At 43.0% G+C, this 21,394-nt stretch overlaps 1 protein-coding gene across 6 annotated transcripts in view; it reads right to left on the reverse strand.

Annotated features, from left to right (window-relative positions):
- Positions 1-1,633: 1,633 nt before the first annotated feature.
- ATP11C (ATPase phospholipid transporting 11C) overlaps positions 1,634-21,394 on the reverse strand; it is a 188,156-nt gene continuing 168,395 nt past the window's right edge. For 2 of the 6 annotated variants that reach the window (XM_040323788.1, XM_040323782.1), the window contains 2 exons: positions 10,532-10,626; positions 1,634-3,204 (listed from right to left, as the gene is read on the reverse strand). In XM_040323788.1, the coding sequence (XP_040179722.1) occupies positions 3,177-3,204; positions 10,532-10,626 (123 nt within the window). In that variant the 3' untranslated portion in view covers positions 1,634-3,176. Of the gene's footprint in view, positions 3,205-10,524; positions 10,627-15,620; positions 15,712-21,394 lie in introns of those variants that run through there. The other 4 variants (XM_040323784.1, XM_040323786.1, XM_040323787.1 and 1 more) reach the window with 4 other exon arrangements.

Raw genomic sequence — 21,394 nt, forward strand, 5'->3', positions numbered from 1 at the left:
CAGTTCTCTATCAAAGAGAGACATTTCTCTAGATTGAGATGATGATCCTTTGTGTTGCAAATAAGAAAATACAGTTGTGTGTCATCCGAATAAGAGTGGTAGAGCAGCTTTTGACTGCTGATGATTTCAAAAAGAGGGCGGAGATAGATATTAAACAGCACCGGCGACAGAGGGGGATCCTTGAGGGACTCTGCATGACACCGTGCGTTTTTCAGAGGTGAACGGTCCCAGTTTCACTACTTGTGATCGGTTTTCCAAAAAGGAGGAGAACCAGGCTAAGTCACATTCCGTGACTTTGGCTACTTCAGCTAGCCGAGTCAGCAATAGTTTGTGGTCTACCGTATCAAAAGCTGCGCTAAGGTCCAACAGTACTAGAAGACAAGGTTCTCCTTCGTCTGCGGCCTCGAGCATCATCCCATATTTTGAGCAATGCTGTTTCCGTCCCGATTGATAAGGATCGAGCAAATTATGGGTGTCTAAATGCTGTTGCAGTTGTTGGAGAAAGTGGTGGTACATTACCTTGGAGAAGACGTTCAGGCCTGTTATGGGACGACGATGTTCAGGGTCTTTGGGGTCAAGGGTGGGTTTCTTTAAGATGGGTTTGATTATACCTTGTTTCAACAGGGTGGGCACTATGCCTTCCCTGAATGACTGACAACCAGCTGCTTGATGGCTGGTGCCAGAATATCGGCACATTCCTTTAGCAGTTTGTTGGGGATAATATCGTTAGGCGCTGTGCTATTTCGCAGAGTGCTGATGATATATTTAGTGGCCTCGAGGGAGATGGGTTTTAGAGTAAACATTGTTGATTGGGCCTGATTCCTGTGGGGATTGGGCAGGTGACTGAGGAGGTACTGTTTTGCTGAATGCTTTCACTGATCCTTTCAATTTTTTTAACGAAATGCTCTGATAATTTATTGCAGAATTCTTGGGTATCAGAATTGGGGGCTTCAAGACAGGCTGGGTTTATGGTCTGACTGACCAACTTGAAGAGTTCGCGGGGACGGTTTAGGGCATTGGTGATGATCTTGGAAAAGTGATTTTATTTGGCTTTTAAAATTGCTATGTGGTATTTTTTTGTTTTGTTGTAGATGACGCGGTTTTCGTCTGTAGTGCTTCTTTTCCAAGCTGCTTCCGCTCTTTTACCTTCTTGCTTAAGGGACGATAGCTGGTCGTTATACCAACTGGAGTTGTATTTTAGGATACAGGTTTTACGTTTAGGCGCTACCAAGTCGGCTGACTGCCATAGAGCTGTGTTTATGGCATCCAGGGTTTCAGTGGCTGATTGATGTGAATGGATTGTTTTTACTTTATTTCCTAGTATTGTTTTGAAGAGCTCCGAATGGAGCTTCTTCTGAGATCTGGTCCAGTGCATTGTCACTTGTTTGGGTGTTTTTGTTAAAGAGGTATTTTTGGTAATCATGAATTTGATTACATAGTGGTCTGTCCATGGTAACGGCTCATTCTCCAGAATTTTTACTTTCAGATTGTGTCTGAAAATAAGATCGAGGGTGTGCCCACATACTAGTTGCTGCAGACCTAGTCTTTCCAAGTGGTCAATGCAGGCTAAGGCCACAGGATTCTGTGAGGAGTTGGCCCAAAGGTTGAGATCCCCAAGCAGAAAAAATGTTTGCTGTTTAGTGTATAAGTGGACAGAAATTCTGTCAAAGATGTGAGAAGCTGCGATAAAGTTCCCTTAATGTGCAGGGATTTACTCTAGCTTTCTGTTTTGGCTATGGGACAGGACATGGAGGTAAATCTCCCCAATGGGGCACAAATGGCCAAAAAAAAACCAACAGGGACGATAACCCTCCCTTACTTATCCAAACTAAAAAGTTTTACCTATAGTTCTACATTAAATGTTGCTCTTAAAGTTGTAGTCTTAATCACAAACCTATTTATCTAAAATCTAGTGTAGAAGCTATCCATGTTAAGATATTTCAGTTAAAACAAGCAAAACATGAAATAGAAGACAATATGGGAAAACAATACATTATTGAACGTATTTTACAAATATTAATATCTGGAATGGTTTTGATGGAATAATTACACACTTAGAGTAATTGCGAACACATGTAAACATCATTGTGCGTTGAACACGCTGGAAATTAGTGGCGTCATATGATCACATTTAAAACACTTTGCAACCTATACCCTCAAATAAATAGTTTGATTTGACACCATATATAAAAATATAGCTTTTTAATAAATAGTTAATATTTTCATTCAATAACTGTGCAATCCACTGAGAGTTTATGATGGACTTGGTACACAGACTATCATGGAAGGTTGGCCTACTTGGTTGCAAGATGTGTTTGTGCCAAAACACTATATGAAAAAAGATCATACAAGAACATATTAAAAAATATTAGCCACTGGAAGATTTAAAAAATGCAGTGGCAGCATGTAATGGCAAATATATGCAGTGGTTGAAAAAAAAAATTAATAAGAAATGCAGTAAAATTTAGAACCTAAAAATAGAAATGTGTATGAAATATACAGTATGCATACTGTGAATATATTGGAAAATAAGCCTGTTGTAGATTTAAAAATGTTTTAAACAGATCTGAAATATGAATTCTTAAAACTACTGATAAAAAGAAATGTGGAAAAGCTATGCCATATAAAGAAAAAGTAACAAGTACTGAATTTTATGTGGTTAAAATGTTGAGAAAAATAAATTTATTTTAATGCCGAGGAATGTTCAACATTTTGCATAAAGGAAGGTTATTATGTACAGCACATGCACCAGAGATTTAGGCAGGAAATACTGGGGAAAATAGCAGCACTGCCTTAATGACCAGAAGTCTGCAACCAGAAAAATATTCCAATTTGGTTTTTGTTGTTTCCGGGTCTCTTATGTAGAAATGCTGGCTTTGTATTATAGGCCTCTCTCATATTCTTTGTGATACTGGCTGAAGGTTAAACATTTTCTCTTTCTGTGTGTGTTTTTTTTTTGTTCTGAACACTGCACAAAATTGTGAATTATAAAGGTCTTTCAGAGTTTTTTTTATTTTTACACTTCCAGTGTACAGTTTGTAAGCGGTTAGTGGCTGGACTTGCACAGTGTAATGAATGTTAATGTTTAAGGTCTCAAGAAGACAAATAAGGGCTTAGTTTGTATTCTTCGATCCTTACTGGAGAAAAGTAACCGTTCTCCATGTATTTGTAGGAAGTTAGCTTTGGTAATTGAAACTCCAGCTTCTGAAAAACAAGAATCAAGAATATTTACTATTTTTTGGTTATTTAACAGGCAACTTTTACAAGCATCTTCTTTGTCTCAACAATATTACTATGATCACACAGAGCAAGCTGTTAGTTTGCAGAGGATAAACATTTGAATTCACAGTGTTGTTACATCTTCCACTCAGGTGTACTGTACATGTGAAAGTGGTTTCAAAGTCATTCAGTGAACAAACCTTTTCTTTTCTACTTTTCACAAACTCTGCACAAGCAACTATAGCCTAGCTAATTTTTGAACAGGCTTAAAAGCATATATGTTACAGTACCTGCCGCCGAGAATGTGTTTTTAGCACGACGGCATCGCGCTGGAAGAGGAAGAAGAAGAAAAAAGAAAAAAGAAAAAAGAAAAAAGAAAAAAGAAAAAAGAAAAAAGAAAAAAGAAAAAAGAAAAAAGAAAAAAGAAAAAAGAAAAAAGAAAAAAGAAAAAAGAAAAAAGAAAAAAGAAAAAAGAAAAAAGAAAAAAGAAAAAAAAAAAAAAAAAGAAAAAAAAAAAAAAAAGAAGAAAAAAGAAAGAAAAAGAAAAAAGAAGAAAAAGAAGAAAGAAGGAGAAGAAGAAGGAAAGAAAAAGGAAAAAGAAAGGAAGAAGAAGGAAGAGGAAGGAAGAAGAAGAAGCCCATGATGTACTTCAAGAAAAGTTTTTTTTTTAACAGGTAAGCTGTTATAAAAAAAACTATTTTCTTTATCGTACATCACGGGACACAGAGAAGCATAGTAATTACTATGTGGGACATCCTAAAGCAATGCTATGAGGGGGAGGGAGACCCCAAGAAATAATCCGGGCACCATCAAACTGCAGCCTACTGTGCCCAAAGGCACTCTCCTCATTCTTTCTTATATCCAATTGATAACACTTAGTGAAAGTATGGACAGACGACCATGTCGCGGCCTTGCAGACTTGAGCAATGACCTGCCGAATCCATTTGGAGATAGTGGACTTCGACGCTGCCTGCCCACATCTGGGAACTTCTGGCAGGATAAACAATGTATCAGTTTTCCGGATCTGAGCAGTAGCCTTAATATAGATCTTAACTGCTCTTAATACGTCTAGCGTATGCAAAGACTTCTCCCTTGCAGAACTAGGTTCTGAGAAAAAAGAAGGGAGAACAAGATCCTGATTCTAATGAAATTTTGAAACAACTTTAGGTAGGAAAGCCGGGTGGGGCCGTAGGACCATTCTATCCTTATGGAATATAAGGTACGGTTCCTTACAAGATAAGGCCGCCAACTCAGAAACCCTCCTAGCAGAGGTTATGGCTACCAAAAATATCACCTTCCTGGTCAGAAGGACCAAAGGAATATGAGCCAAGGGCTCAAACGGTTGTTTCTGTAAGACAGAAAGGACCAGATTCAAATCCCATGGACACAAGGGAATCTTGACTGGTGGACTAAGCCGGATCACACCTTGAAAAAAGGTTTTGATCAGGGAATGTGTAGCTAGTGGCCTTTGGAAAAAAATCGATAAGGCCGAGATCTGGCCCGTAATGGTGCTTAGGGCCAACTTCATGTCTGCCCCTAACTGCAGAAACTCCAGAATTCTGCCAATGAGATACCTCCGGGGATGCCAAGCCCTGGTCTCGCACCAGGCCACATAAGATTTCCAGACTCTAATTAATGCCAGAAAACCAGCATCCAGACTCATTTATTACAAAGTAGATGCCACCGCATTAGAGAGACCCCTTTTCTTTAAGATATGGGACTCAATAGCCAAACCGTCAAATTGAGAGACGGTAAGGAAGAAAGGATGGAATATTGGCCCCTGGGACAATAGGTCCGGCCCAAGCGGAAGGGACCACGGTTGCCCCACAGACATCCTTACAATGTCCGTGAACCAGGCCCTTCTGGGCCACGCTGGAGCCAACAGAATCACTGGTCTTCCTTCCGACTTTACCCTGCGAAGAAGACGGGGTAATAATTGCAGCGGAGGAAACACATACATTAGGGAGAACTGGTCCCATGGGAACACCAGTGCATCCGTGCCGTAAGCAAGTGGATCCCTTGTCCGGGACAGAAAGTTGCCCACCCTTGCATTGAACCTCAATGCAAAGAGATCAACATCTGGTGTTCCCCACCTCTGACAAATGCTATGGAAGATGTCGGGGTGAAGAGTCCACACTGCAGATATGCAAGGGACATATTTCTCTGCCCAGGTCAGGATTCAATTCACCTCTCTTTGGGCTGCACGACTTCTTGTGCCCCCCTGGTGATTTATGTATGCCACGGCAGTGACATTGTCTGATTGAACCCTGACCGGAAAACCCTTCAACCTGTCTGACCAAGCTGACAGGGCTAGATAGACTGCTTGAATTTCCAGCAGATTTATAGGTAGAGACCTCTCGGAGGCTGACCATTTCCCCTGGAGAGACAAACCTCCCAGGACTGCACCCCAGCCTAGCAGACTGGCGTCCGTGGTCACAACCTGCCATGTCACAGGAACAAAGGACTTCCCCTTTAGCAGGTTCCAGGGAACCAGCCACCAACAAAGGCTCTGCCGGACTGACTGGGAGAGAGACATAGGGAGATCCAAGGATTGAAATTTTTGTTCCAAGCGGACAGAGTGGCATGTTGAAGCTCCCTTGAGTGGAACTGCGCAAATGGAATGGCCTCGAACGAGGCTACCATCTTTCCCAGTAACCTCATACAGAGGCAAATGGGAGGCGGACGCTTTGCTTTGACTAGTTGAACTAGTTCTCTTAAAGCCTCAAACTTCCTTTGGGGCAGGAAGACCCTTTTTAGCTTTGTGTCTATGAGTAGAACCAAATATTCAAGCCTTTGCACAGGCATTAAGGCTGACTTTTCCAGGTTGAGAACCCAACCCATGGATTCCAGAAATTTTACGGTTCTGTGTACCACTGAGTTTAGATCGGCCACTGACCGGTCTACCACCAATAGGTCGTCTAGATAGCCTATCTAAGGTCCCAAGGCATATCCATAGTAGCCTAACAGTGGAGCCAATACTTTCGTGAAAACACAAGGAGCGGTGGCCAGACCAAAAGGTAAGGCCACGAATGGGAAGTGGCGCTGATTTACCGCAAAGCGAAGCAGCTTCTGATAGTCGAGAAATAAAGGATGCATACTTGCACGTTCCTTTTCTATCGATGGACGCTAGTAGTTCCCCTCCTTGCAGGGAGGCCACCACTGACCTGATCGATTCCATCCAGAATGATTGGACCTTTAGGAACTTGTTTAAGGCCTTGAGGTCCAGGATGGGTCTTACATCCCCGTTTGGTTTGGGGACGGTGAAGAGATGGGAATAAAACCCCAAACCTTGTTCTTCCACTGGCAGTTCTCTGATTACCCCTTGGGATAACAGATGATCTAAGGCCAATGCTAAGGACCTTCTTTTGGCGAGGTCCTTTGGGACGTTCAAGGTTAAGAAGCGCGGTGGAGGAAATTTGCTCAACTCCAGCTTGTAGCCCCCGGAGACCGTAGAGAGGACCCACCTGTCTTGGATCCTGTCCAGCCAAGCCTCCGCAAACAGCTGAAGCCTTCCCCCCACCCGGCTGAGTGGGGGAGAACCTTCATAATGCTGACTTGGAACCGTAAGCCACAGGCCAAGCCAGCATCTAAGGCTTTTTGGAAGCCTGAGGCTGGCCGCGTGGCTTCCCACCTGTATTGAATCGTCCAGGAGGCTGTTGGAACTGCCTGGTACCGGAGGTACCAGGGATAGGAGGAGGATCTCTTAAAGGAGGGGGAACCCCTAAACCTTTTCTTTACTGGCAACAGTGTACTTTTGCCACTGGAAATTTTCAGAATATAAGCATCCAGATCTTCCCCAAACAAACACTCTCCATGAAAGGGAAACCCCGCCAGTAATTTTTTACACGGGGCTTCAGCAGACCAGTTCTTCAGCCAGAGTAACATGCGCATATGAACTAGCGAGGGAGTGAGACGTGAGAACTGCTGAATGGAGTCCTTGATAGCATCTATTGCAAAACATAATGCTCTGGGAAACTCAGCCAAATTCTGGGCCTGTTGTGCCGGCAATTCCTTTAAGACCCCTTTAAACTGGTCTTTCAAGGCCTGGCAAATCCCAATAGCCGCAATTGCAGGCTGGGATATTCCTCTCGCTGAAGCAAAAGATGTTTTTAATAAAGTCTCTAATCTCTTGTCTGTCGGATCTTTGAATACCAGAACGTTGTCTACTGGACAGGTCAAAGATTTGTTTACGCAGGACACAGCTGCGTCAACCTTGGGGATGCCCCATTTTTTATGAATTGTTCCTCCATGGGGTATAAAATCAAAAACTTCTTAGGAGGAAGAAAATATCCATCTGGATGTTCCCAATCCTTGTAGATAAGCCCTTCCAGCAGGGGGTGAACCGGGAAGGAATAATTAGCTTGAGGAGCTTTAAAGGAGCCTAAAGATGAGACTGCACTTGAAGCTGGCTCTGAAAGTGGCAACTTTTAACAATTTTTCTTATTGCGACGCCGAAAAGGGTTCTCCCAAAGTGCAAGTCCACTACTTCCAACTGACCTTCTGCCAGATCTCCAGAGGGTAAATCAACCTCTTCTGAGGATGCATGCCCCAAATCGAGGGACTCCTCAGAGGGACCTTGTGCGTTTTTCCCTTGAGAGAGGGGATGCAATCAAGGTCGCTAATCTCTGCTCCAGACCCCCCATAGCTGAGGCCAGAGCCTCCTGTGTCACAAAAACTGAAGCAGGTGGGACAAGGGCAGAACAGGCATCTGACAGCCCTGATGGTTCACCCTGGGCCTCCTTCAATTTATTAGGAGAGGAAGCAGCCGCAGGAGCATGCCCGAGATCCTCTGAGCCAGATGGCGATCCCTTTGCTTTTTTGCTTCTAGTCCCTGAGCCTTTAGCCATGATAAAGCTGAGGTACTCACAATAGTTGCAACTACTTGCGAACCTATAGACCAGCACTGACGCTGCTATTTGATGGTTGGCAAGGTGCAGAGCCCACTATGCGCCTTAAGCAGATGTCACTGTCCACCACCAGTACCAAATACTGAAAGTATGTGCACAAGATCTGTGTCCGCCAGAACCAGTTAGGTGGACTGGAGCATATAAGGACTAGGTGTAAATCACCTGACCTGCTCTGTCCTGTAATCTCAAGTCTCATAGAGAACAGCTGAGATAGACCGCCCGGGCGCGCCGCTGTTAGGCGTGCACCACGAGGCTACGCGCGCACATGTCGTCACACGCATCTCACGGATCACGCCGCGCACATCCGTGCGCACCGAGGCAGCGTATAAAAAATTCATTCGCACGCACCTAAGACACATCAATGTCGCGCGCACATGACGCTACGCGCTCATGCATGAGGATGGAACACCGCAGCTCCATGTGAGGACCAGGTAAGCCAAACATTTTGGACAACTTTTTCTGCTTTTAACCTGCACAGGAGGGGCTAACTACCTGACTAGAGATACCCCTCCTCCCCACACACACAGGACCATATAGGAGAAGCACAGACAGATAGCTTAGGCAAACATAATGGTGCTAGGAGTAACCTTCCTTTATTTGAGCCAAGTCCTGAAGCACCTTCACTTACCTGATCCAACGCTGCAGGACTCTGCATAAACAGACAGTCCAATCTTCACCCATCACGGAGAGCAGCGTCTGTAGACCTTCAGGGACCGGGGTCCATGGACAGGAACACCACACCCCTGGACCCATATCGCACCCTGTCAGTAGACTTTTGGTATTAGGAAATTGACCAAAGTACTGAATAACCAGGATCCAGCTCTCAAAGAGAAGCATTACAGGCCAAACCCCGTTCTTCTTAACCGGGGCCCGGGTACCGTCCACTTTGGCTCAGAAGCACTTTGGACGGATCCGGATTTCATGGAGGCTTTTTACATCCAATATGGATCCCTCCAGTGGAGCTCCTTGGAGCACAAGTTCACTTGTGACCAACACCTTAGACACTGGCAAAAAACTGAGGTACTCCCGGTATGGGAGGGGTTATATAGGGGAGGGAACTTCTTGCCTTAAGGGCGTGCCAGTGTCCACACCTGAAGGTACTCTCTATAACCCACATAGTAATTACTATGCCTCTCTGTGTCCCGTGATGTACGATAAAGAAAACCCTTTTTACCCCCATATCCATTCACTTAGGGTGGGGGGCCGGTATCTGGGGGCTCCCAGATTCCGATAAGCCTCCCGCCCACATACCCCGACAACCGACGGCCAGGATTGTCAGGATGGGGACAGGGTGCTCTGGGGTGGGGGGGCTGCAGTGTGCCCCAGAGCACCCAACCCCCCCATGTTGAGGGCATGCAGCCTGGTACGGCTCAGGAGGGGGAGCGCTCACTCGTCCCCACTCCTTTCCTGGCCGGCCGGGTAGCGTGCTTTGGATATGGGTCTGGTATGGATTGTAGGGGGGGTCTGCTTACAACCCATACCAGACCTAAGGGCCCGGTATGCTCCTGAGGGGGGAACCCATGCCGGATTTTTATTTAAAATCCGGCGGGGAGTTCCCCCTCAGGATTCATAACAAACGCCGCACACGTGTAGAATTGGCGGGAATCCAAGTCGGATCTCCCGTTGCTTCTATGACGGCTTTGTCTCCATCGCGGCAAGCCAGCTCGGCGCTGGCTCCCGCGATGGGGCTCGTTGGTGGTCAATCTCGCCGGGAAAGGGAGCGAGATTGACACAATATCGCGGTCCCCTACTGTACATGCATTATAAACTGACACCATAGTCAAAAACAATACTCAAATGTGCTGTCAGAGCCAGTTGGAAAATATTAAATATACTAATTTACTCATGGTTTTTCATAGTTCGTGTGAAAGTTAACTTTCACATTTTGTTGTTTTACAGCCTGAAATGAAGGCAGAGACTGATTTTGTTTTAGCCAGCTGTGGACCATTGGCTTTGGGAGATATTTGGGGCCATTGTCATCCTCAGAAGATTCATCTTCAGCTGTCTGAAGATACCGATTCCATTGACCTTTGCATATATATGTGTGTGTGTGTGTATGTATGTATGTGTATACACACACACATATATATATATATTGTTTTTAATACCTGGTAACAGGCCTTACGCTACAGAAACATGCTTTAAATTAGGTTTAGGGTTTATGTACACTTTGATGGATCTTTTTTTCTTAGATGAAGCCACAGAAGTAGTATTTTGCAGTGCAATGTGTGTATTAGTGTCAATTATGTAAACTCTGATATTAGAACAGCTTATTAAGGCAGAGAATGCTTAATCATTTGGCAGTTTTAACCCATGCCCAAATCCCAAAATCGAGCATCAATCAACAGCAGATTAGTTTTGATTGGCTTAATATATAATTTGGATTATAACTTGGTACCTCTTACAATACATTAGACTCCTCTGAGAATGTTCTTAAAAGGAGAGGCCTGACAGTCGAACGGGTAGACTCTGAACCACCTGTTCTGGTGCTCATTCTCCTCTAAAACAGTGATACAAACACAAACGTGATAGTGAAGATGTTGAATTTTAACCCCTTCTTGTTTCTCCTGTTGCAGCTTATATTTAAAGGAAACCTGTCTTGAGAAAAGTATATGGGCTAACCTCCTTCTGAAAATATTAAATTTCCTAGCTGCCAAATGTTCTGACTTTATTAGATGCACACTTTTTCCCTGTCGATGATTAAGAAAGTAATGAAGCAAAAAAATGAGCCTAACAGCCATGCAATAAGCATTTTCAGAAAGAGGTCAGCAATGATAAAGTTACATCTTCCATAATAGCCTTTCTTCAACCATTTTTTTTTTTTTGAGGCAAGGCTCAACCTAAAACACAGTAGTGCCTAAATATCACTAAATATCAGAGAATCCGACATCAACAAATGATACACTCCGAATCATTATTTGTTGTACATTTCAAAGGCAAGCACATAGTGCACAAATTCTTCTACTGGGGATATATATATCTATCACACTTTTTTTTGGTTTACCCATTCTTGGAGTAGGTCACAGGGTACTTCATATTCATGGCGACTAGGGTTATGCTGCCACCTTCGGGCAAATGGACACTGGCCAAAAAAAGCAGGCATTCCCCACCCAGACATAACCTGTCCCACCTAAGCTAAGCCTCAGGAAGCAATTCGAACAGACACAAATGGGAGGTATCTTTGTGTCCTATGATGTACCCAAAGAAACTATTTTACAGATAAACCAAAATATATTATTCATACACCACAGGGTACTTAATATTCATGACTATTTGGGATGTTCCAAAGCAATAAATGGCCAGCAACAAGGCCAACACACACACACACACACACACACACACACACACACACACACACACACACAAACAAACAGAATGGGGAACCTCCAACTACAAAGCTGCCTGCAAGACCTTTTGCTCACAACGAAGGATCCTCAGAGGCATGAACATCAGCCTTGTATAACATTGTAAGGCTACCATCTGGTTTTCACTTCTCCTGTTTACTAAACCAAGGTTGAAAAAAAAAAAAAAAAAGAGGACCTGGGCTTCAATTCTGGTGAAGAACCAGGAAAGGTTCCTTGCAAGAAAGTACAGCCAATTTTGATACCCTGCAAAACAAAACCATGTGCATAAGGTGTGACAAGGCAATCTCTCAGATGTTTAAAGAGAGACTGAAAATCAGACAAGACCAACTTATGGTGCCATGGAGACAAAAGGGGTTGCATGGTATTTGAAACAGGCCAAAATGAGCCCCATTACATAATGTTGGAAATAAAACTTACAAGGGCTCACACCAGGTGAATAAATACCGTATTTATCGGCGTAAAATGCACACTTTTTTCCCCTTAAAATCAGGGGTAAATTGGGTGTGCGTTATACGCCGATGTAATTTTCTTTTACCAATGGGGGGGGGGGGGGGGGGCGGGGATGTCGTGCCGGCCATCCCACCTCTCCTGGTCCTGTCCCGAGCGGTTTGAACAGACTAAGCGGACTGTGTGGTTTGAGCGGGGGATCCTGACCTGATCAGCTTTGCGGGGACGCAATCCGGCGCGGTCTTGAACGGGGTATCAACACCCGAAGACCCTATCCGACGTGATCCGTCTTGAGAACCAAGACGTGCGGGAGTACAGACGCTGACGCCGAAGCTGGGTGAGTGGAGCGGCTCATGCTGGGACAGGAGAAGCAGGTAGGAGGGCAGAGTATCCCCTCCCACCCATACAGCACTTGCCTGCAGTCCCAGGCTCAGGCTGGAAGCAGTGCAGGCAGTTTGAAAACGAGTGTGCCGCCTTGTCCGGCAATTGATGGGACAGGTGACAGAGAGCCATATAACTATCTATGTAATGTGCTGAGATCTGTGTAATGTGCTGGGGGGGGGGGGGGGGCTTTGGTCTGTGTAATGTGCAGGGGGGGCTTTGGAATATAAAAGGGGCTGTTGAAAGTTTTTTCCTGAAACTTCCCTCGTAAAATTAGGTATACGACGGTGCGTGTTATACGCCGATAAATTAGGTACCTCTTATGTAGAATGGTATATCTTCCTCGGTCGGCTTTCTTGCATTGAGAAAGGTAGGGATTACAGTCAAAACACCCTTAATCCTCAACAACCATGCCTTCAAAGCAAGGAAGATCGGATGTTTTGGAAGATCCAAGGACTCCTGACATTTGTCCCACAGGGACAGGACATTGAGTAGGAGAGCGCATCCAAGACAGATATTATCCTTCTTATCTACCGTCATGCAGGCCTGAATTGAAGGACTTTCCAATGACCCCACGGACTCTACCTGGGATTGAACAGTCAGACATTTCTCCTGCACAAGCAGTATTTTGGCCCATGTGACCAAACCTAAATACTCAAGGCATCATGTCTGAACTAAGGCCAACTTCAGAAAGTTCACCACGCAACCAAACCTATCAAGGCTCTGTACCATATGCTGATAATTTGTTGTCAGCATCTAAAGTGATTTGCTTCCTGAGAAAAAGGTCATCTAGTACCTGAGCCAACAACTTGCTAAACACTGGGACAATGGTGTACTACGAATTGCAGTAGGCCAAATAATTAGGGAGATGTAGGCAGCCATCCTTGATCTCAACTAACGCAAGGAATTTGTGCATCTTGGGGAATTTGTTGAGACCCTTAAGGTTCAGAATAGGCCAGACATCTCCATTTTGTCTCCAGCCCAGGTCACTATGACCCCTGGGACAGCAGACTTTCCAGAGATGCAAATTAAACATATCCTTTTTGCAACTGCACACCTAATTATCTGTGACTTCATGAGTCCAGACAGCTGTGAAGGCCAATAGACATCCCCCACCCCACTGGAGTAAGGGCACAAGTTCGCTGTGAAGGGGACTTGCCTTTGGGTCCAAAGGACTATTCTTCTTTTTTTTTTTTTTTTTTTTTTAAAGGAACTGAAATTTGGTGCCAGAGGCTTGTTGCTTAAGAAAAAAACTCCTCTTGGGTTCTAAAGGACTCACCAGTTTTATAACTTGTCACCTTCTTTTGAGGTAAGAGCAAGCTTTTCCCTACAGTCACCTGAATGAAAGCATCTGTACACTCTCAAACGGCAGCAGCCTCTTGGTTTATTTTTTTGGAGAATTTACACTGACCCAACACTTGAGTCATAGGACCTTCTCATGTGGACAGACATGGTGCCCACCCAGAAAAGCTACCTTGTAGTCTTCAAAGACATCTACTGAAAAACTCAATTATCTATGAAAACCTCACAAGAATTGCAGATGGCAAGGATCTTTGGAAGGAGCATACGCATTGACCAAAGGTTTAGGGCTCGGCAGAACTACTCCTACCAGGAAGAAGGATGCCTTAAAGAGGACCTCTAATCCATGGCATCTTTAGACACTGAGATGGTCCGGGTCTTGGTCAATGAGAAAATGGAAAAATCAACAGCTTGATGCACAAATGTTTCCTGCTCAATTTGGATACTGCTCAGCAAAATGCTTTAGCGTTGAAACGTCTCCCTTGAGTTAGCACAAATCTTATAAATCACTTTCTTTAGGTGATGGTGCACTGGAAAGGATTTTGGATTTTTTGCAGCTGCCAGGACCCAAACCCCAGTGACTTCTGGAAAGAGGATTCCAGCAGTGGTATCTGAGTTTACACTAGGTTTCCCGGTGCAGTGTTTTTTTGTTTTGTTTTTTTTAATATCTGGGACAGCCCTAGACCCGGAGATTCCTTCTGGGAGGACTCTTCTATGAAATATTCCTGATCCTGGACAGCATTTACCTCTTACCCCATCTTAAGAAGGATCCTCCTGCAAAAGGGGAAGGAGTGCACCCAATGTTTGCATCCCAAACCAGTGAGAACCTGAGAGCTGATCTGCAAACCAGAAATGCCTGTGGAAAATCCTTCCCTTGATACAAAGAAACCAGAGGATGGTGCCCCCTGAGAGAGTAGAAATACCAGTTAAGGGCAGTGATTCAGAAATAATGACCCTTGGGGGAGCTTTCGGAAAGCAAACTGTGAAGGGGGATGTTTCCTTTTTGAATACCACCCACCATTGTGTATCACTTTTACTGTAAAAAGCAACCTCTAAGCAAGCAACAGTTCCAATGTACAAGAACAATGCAGCCAAAAGACTGCCACATGTTCCAATACAGAGGTACTGTACCAGTCCAGGCTGCAGGGCAAGCAGTTTCAGTCTACATCCTTCCCAGCGGGTGTGCCCCACTTGACTGCTTTACCAGATGGATCACCACCCTAGACCCATAAAGCACCCTGCTGGAGAGGTCATTTAATACATTGTACTCTGGAGATCACTGCCCGCAGGATCCAGTGGCAACATTAGAGATCATCCCCGCTCTTGCATGCAGGGTCCAGGTACAGTCCCATCTTGGCCTTTTGGCTGTAGGCAACCAATCAGGAGAAGGCCCTTCCTTACTCCTGTAGGGGTGTTCAGAATAGACCAGAAAATAAGGAACTAGGGGCCCACGAATGAAGATCTTCAGAGAGACATATGTTGGCACATCCATCACCTAAAGCCACTAGCTAGAAACTGAAGCTTAGCAGGGATTTCACAGAAGATGACAGCATAACCCAAGTAGTCATAAATATGAAATACTCTGATATAAAATAAAAAAAATATTACAAATAAACATCACTGCAAGCGCACTAAGCCCTAGATACTGGTCAACCTCTTGATGTGTTATTCGGTCCCAAATATTATCATGCCACCTGTTATGCCATTCAACCCCGAATGTTGACCTGTTTTCTGCTGTATACTTCAGCATGACCATAGAGTAATATATTTGTCTCAATGAGCAGAGCAGCATTACAGCCATTTGTGCAATTGGTTGGGACAGCACTGCAGTATATGTGGTTGTTTCCTTTGGTTCAAAACAATATTTCAGCTTCCTCATTTCCAAATTATAAAAAAAAATACATAATACATCATTACAAATACAAACTAAATATGTAAACAAAACCTTAATACACATGTAATGAATAGGGAAATCAAAGCTAGTAAAGTAAAGCATGGTCACCTTAATCACTCCAAGGGAAACTGTGATTGCTTGATGTTTGAGAAAGCATGAAAATAGTAGATGTTCCTGAAGAGGGCAAGTGTTTTGTTATCTGCTCCATGGCAGCACAGGAATACGAGGAAGGAAGTAGGATCATTAAGGGAAGACAAGATAGAGGATTAGAGAAACAGAAGGAATAAATAAGGGAACAGATCACAGAGCAATTCTTTTTGTGCCCATGCTAGGAACCAAATAATTGTTCAATGTGATTTGTGGGATGGTCTCACTGCATAAGAAGTAAAAACTAATTCAACAGAACATGGCTGACCACTGAAATGCTGATGGAGCATGTTCGAAGAGCAAAGATAACAGGGTGACATATACTGCACATTAAGCTCAACTGGATATTTATTTTATAGACTTTTTATGTCTGTCAGATGGGCATAGAGAAAATAACAATTTTCTTTTAGTTACATTGGTAAATAGGAGCCTTTAGTAAATGGTATCTTAACCACTTCCAGACCTTAGGTGTTTTTCAGATTCGGTGTTTGCAAGACTAAAACATTTTTTTCTGCTAGAAAATTACTTAAAACCCCCAAACATTATATATTTTTTTTTTATAACACCCTAGAGAATAAAATAGTGGTCATTCCAATACTTTTTGTCACACCGTATTTGCGCAGCGGTCTTACAAGCGCACTTTTTTTGGAAAAAATTCACTTTTTTGAATTAAAAAATAAGACAACAATAAATTTGGCCCAATTGTTTTATATATTTTGAAAGATAATGTTACGCCGAGTAAAATGATGCCCAACATGTCACGCTTAAAAATTGCGCCCGCTCGTGGCATGGCGTCAAACTTTTACCCTTAAAAATCTTGATAGGCGACGTTTAAAAAATTCTACAGGTTGCATTTTTTGAGTTACAGAGTAGGCCTAAGGCTAAAATTATTGCTCTCGCTCTAACGATCGCGGCGATACCTCACTTGTGTGGTTTGAATACCGTTTTCATATGTCGGCGCTACTCGCGTATGCGTTCGCTTCTACGCGCGAGCTCGTCGGGACGGGGCGCTTTAAAAAAATTTTTTTTTGCTTTTCGCATTTATTTTTATTTATTTTAGAATTTTTAACACTGAAAAAAAAAAAAAAAAAAAAATTATCACTTTTATTCCTATTACAAGGAATGTAAACATCCCTTGTAATAGAAAAAAGCATGACAGGTCCTCTTAAATATGAGATCTGGGGTCAAAAAGACCTCAGATCTCATATTTGGGCTTAAATGCAAAAAATAGAAAAAAAATAAAAAATGTCATTTTTTCAAATGACCAAAAAAAAAATTTGTCTCTTTAAGAGGCTGGGCGGGACTGACGTTTTGACGTCACTTCCGCCCAGCCGAGCTATGGGGACGGGCGAAGGAGATTTTTCCTTCAGTCCCGTCCCCGCTCACCAGCCGACAGCATCCGATCGCCTCCGCCGCTACCGACGGCTCCGGTAAGCGGCGGAGGGCACGGGAGAGCGGCGGGAGCCCCTCTCCCGCCACCGATAACGGCGATCTCGCGGTGAATCCGCCGCGGAGACCGCCATTATCGGATTCCAGACCGCGCACCCTAAAGATGGATACCTCGGTTGTGACAGCAGCTGCTGCCGTTACCGAGATATCCGTCTTTAAAAATAGGACGTACATCGTCGTGCGCAGGTCTGGAAGTGGTTAATCTAACCATATTTTAGGAAATTTCCATATGACACCTAATCAAAATGGTTAACCTTTACACACACACAAAATCTATCTATCTTAGGGCTGTTACTGATCAAAGTTTTTGTGTTCGATTAATCGATTAAAAAAAAAAAAAATCGATTAATCGACTAATTTCGATTAATTATAACGCACATACAGATCCAACTACTTTTAGCTGATCTCCTCGCAGGCCGATTCCCAGTGCAGCTACCAACCACTGGAAAAATGGATAGCAGGATACAAAAAACACACAAAGGCGCTCGATGGGAATAGCATTAAAACTTTTATAGTCTTCAAGTAGGTAACAAAATAAATATTGCACTGGAGATAAAATCGATGTAGCTACATAAACTGTAAAAATGGTGCAACGATACCACTGCTGAATCCAGATGAGGAGAGATTAACATCAGTTTGTCGGCATGTCGATGTCCCGTGAAGGGAACTATCACAACTCCCAGTGGATGGTTGTAGAATCCCAGGTTGATAGAGACTATTGGAGGCAATTTTTTCTCCCTCCCCCATCCCATTTCTAACTCTGGATCACTGAGCCTGGAAGATCTGAGACACTCAGCAGCCGGAGCAGGTGGAGCGATTAACATTGGGAGAGGCCAGACCATCACGCTTTGGAGACCATACTATATGCCTATATATAGCACCTTGCAGGTAAGGGCACTACAACACCTATGAGGATATCTCACCATCTATCTAAGGGAAGAGAGCAGAGGCTCATAAGTTTTAAACACCTGATTCATCATCTTTATAGACTGTCTGTCATGATTCTTATTTTGAACTTTTAATCATTTACTTTATTAATTGTTGAATCTTCACTGAATTAGCACATCTAGTGCTTTTGGACACTTCCAGTTATATAGAGGTTTATCTTTGCACCATTCAAGGTCCATACCTCTTTTTGCAATCCCTGGATTATTTCAGTTGGTTTGTTTTCACCAACACCAGTCCAGTCACCTATTGTGTTTGTGCACTTATTATTGATATTATCCTTTTGTTGTGATTTAGTCACCTATTTGAAGCGCTTATCACTTATATATGTAGATTTGATAGAGGGAAGTGATAGAGGGAAGTGTAACAGCCCTTGCGTGTGGCAGATAGTAAGGTCCCGCCGGCATGCAGATATGAAGGCATAGCAAAGGAGCCCTTCAGATGGACGTGGCAAGCCCTGCCGGTGTCCGTGACGTCACCGGATCTCCCTTAAGGCCCGGAAGCCGGCGGAAGAGAGGTGAGTACCAATCAAAAGAATTTTGATCGATTAAAAATAATTTGAGCAATCAAAAAAATTAAAGATTCATCGGTGAATTAATAGTTAATTTCCACAGAATATATATATATATATATATATATATATATATATATATATATATATATATATATATATATATATATATATATATATATATATATATATATATATATATATATATATATATATATATATATATATATATATATATATATATATATATATATATATATATATATATATATATATATATATATATATATATATATATATATATATATATATATATATATATATATATATATATATATATATATATATATATATATATATATATATATATATATATATATATATATATATATATATATATATATATATATATATATATATATATATATATATATATATATATATATATATATATATATATATATATATATATATATATATATAAACAAATCAGCATGTTGAGGGGGGAAATGTGGAGCAAGCTTTTCTCCTCTTTAGTCAGAAAAGTACAAACTGGTGCATAGCTCAGTGTGTTTACAATATGGCGGATACCGGTCTGCTAAATTATTCTGTTGCATTTGTTGGCACTGAACACACAGACTTCTACAGCACAGTCACAGACTCCTTTAAATCATTTTGACTGGGTTATATGCAGCTACCTTCAGGTGACTAGACATTGGCAAAAGGGGAAGGCTACAGGGATGCCCCAATATAGTCCCTCCCACGCCAGCCTCGGTTTTGTAAAAAAGTAGGTGGGCAATACAAAGAGCAGAGGGAAGGCTTCTGTTCTGTACTTCAGGAAACAGATTTGTATTGGTTATAAAAATCCTATTTTCAGATGGTACCGTACAGGACACAGGCTTATTGAAATTATTAGGACAGAGATGTGCAAAAGCAGTCAACAGAGGAGGGGTGGCCAAAACGGGAAACCATGCCAACCAGTGGTGTATTTAGGTTTTGTGCTGCCCTAGGCCTGACTAAACTCGTGCAACCCCTAATTTAAATATGATCCACCCCTTCCTGTCAAGGTCACATCCCTTGCTGTTTAAGATCTGCCCTGAAATTTTCCAGTGAGAACACTAGTTCTGAGGGCCTTGGGGGGGGGGGGGATCTGAGGGCCTTGGGGGCGGGGGGATTCCCTTAACCTGCAGAGATTTCCTGTTTGGCTATGGGGCAGGAAATGAAGGGAAACGGATGGAAAAAAAAATTGACAGGGGCTATAACCATCCCTTACTCAATCCAAAATGGAAAAAAAAGCGTTGTCTATAGTTCTACTTTAAGCACACATTTCTGATAAATTTATGGAGGACTAAGTGGATATAACCATGCCAGTGGTGCAGAAGAACCTATAGCACAGTGATGGGGGTATGTGGTCCAGGCAGTGAGCAAAAGAAAGGATTGGGGGCAGGAACAAATCCATCTGTTTATTTTTCTCATCAGCAATCGACAGAAATACAATTAAGATTCCTTAATATGTACAAATGACACAAGCAAAGGATTGCAGGAGAGCCCTACTACCTACCTGCCAGGTATATGTGACCATGTCAGTGTCCCTTGTGTCTGCACCATCCCCATCATTACGGCAGCAGTGTGATCGCTTTATGGGGGCACCAGACCGAATTTGGCTTGCGGCCCAGTCCCCCTCATAAAACTGGCGCTACACTAAAAGCGACTCTTTTCATGCTGCCCCCCTACAAAGTGCTGCCCAAGGCCTGGGCCTTGTTGGCTTAGGCCAAGATACAGCATTGATGCCAACAAGGTTCACATAACAAACAGGTCATAAAATGCTTAAAATACTCAGAGAGCATCTTGTGGCACCTTGCGCTCGAAACTGGCACCAGAGAAGGTTTGAACATCCACCTGGTAGAATTTAAACATGAATGAAAGCCCAGGTGACAGCTTTAAAAATCTGAGAAACAGAAGCTTGATGCTGAAAAGACCAAGATGTACTAACCCATCTGGTAGCTTGTGCTTTAAGGGCAGAACCCTATCGGCTTTAATGATAACTTGTCTGATCCACCTAGCAATAGTGGAGTGAAAGGCACAGAAAGGGAATCTACTTTCCAAAAAAAAAGCTGTAGGGTAAACTCCCACAGAGCGCCCACCATATCCAGACAGTGTAGATAAAACTTTCCTAGAATGCTTTGGCGCCAGATATAAGAAAGGACAATGCCCCACTTAAGGTGGACAGCAGAGACCACCTTTTGGGGGGAGGAAGGATGCTTTGGTGTGGTTTTGCGCAGGCTACTACTACCCAATGACTTATGCCTCGTACACACGACCGGTTTTCCCGTCAGAAAAACTGCGATGAGAGCTTTTGGCCGGGAATTACGACCATGTGTATGCTCCATCTCAGTTTGACGGGAAAACCTCCTTAAAAAAAAAAAAAAAAAGAAGAAGAAGAAGAAGAGCAGGATCTCTCCCCCCCCCCCCCCCCCCCGTCAGGAAAAAATTCTAGCGGGAAAACAGTTCGCCTGTATGCTTTTCCGTTGGGGGGAAAAACGTGCATGCTCGGAAACAATTCGAACTTCATTTTGTCGGCTCGTCGTAGTCTTTTACGTCACTGCATTCTTGACAGTCAAAAATTCACCGGACTTGTGTGAGAGGCATTCCGTCGGGAAAACCATAGTTGTTTTTTTTTTTATCAGACAGGAAAACCGGTCGTGTGTATGAGGCATTTTACACATAGAGACCTTCTGTCTGCTTGGAAGCTGCCAGAATGCAGGATGAGATGATCTGACCAAGGTCTGTATACTTCATGAAAATCATTTTATAAATATGTTAAACATTA

This window comes from Rana temporaria, chromosome 9 (genome assembly GCF_905171775.1).
Source record: "Rana temporaria chromosome 9, aRanTem1.1, whole genome shotgun sequence".
NCBI lineage: Eukaryota > Metazoa > Chordata > Amphibia > Anura > Ranidae > Rana > Rana temporaria.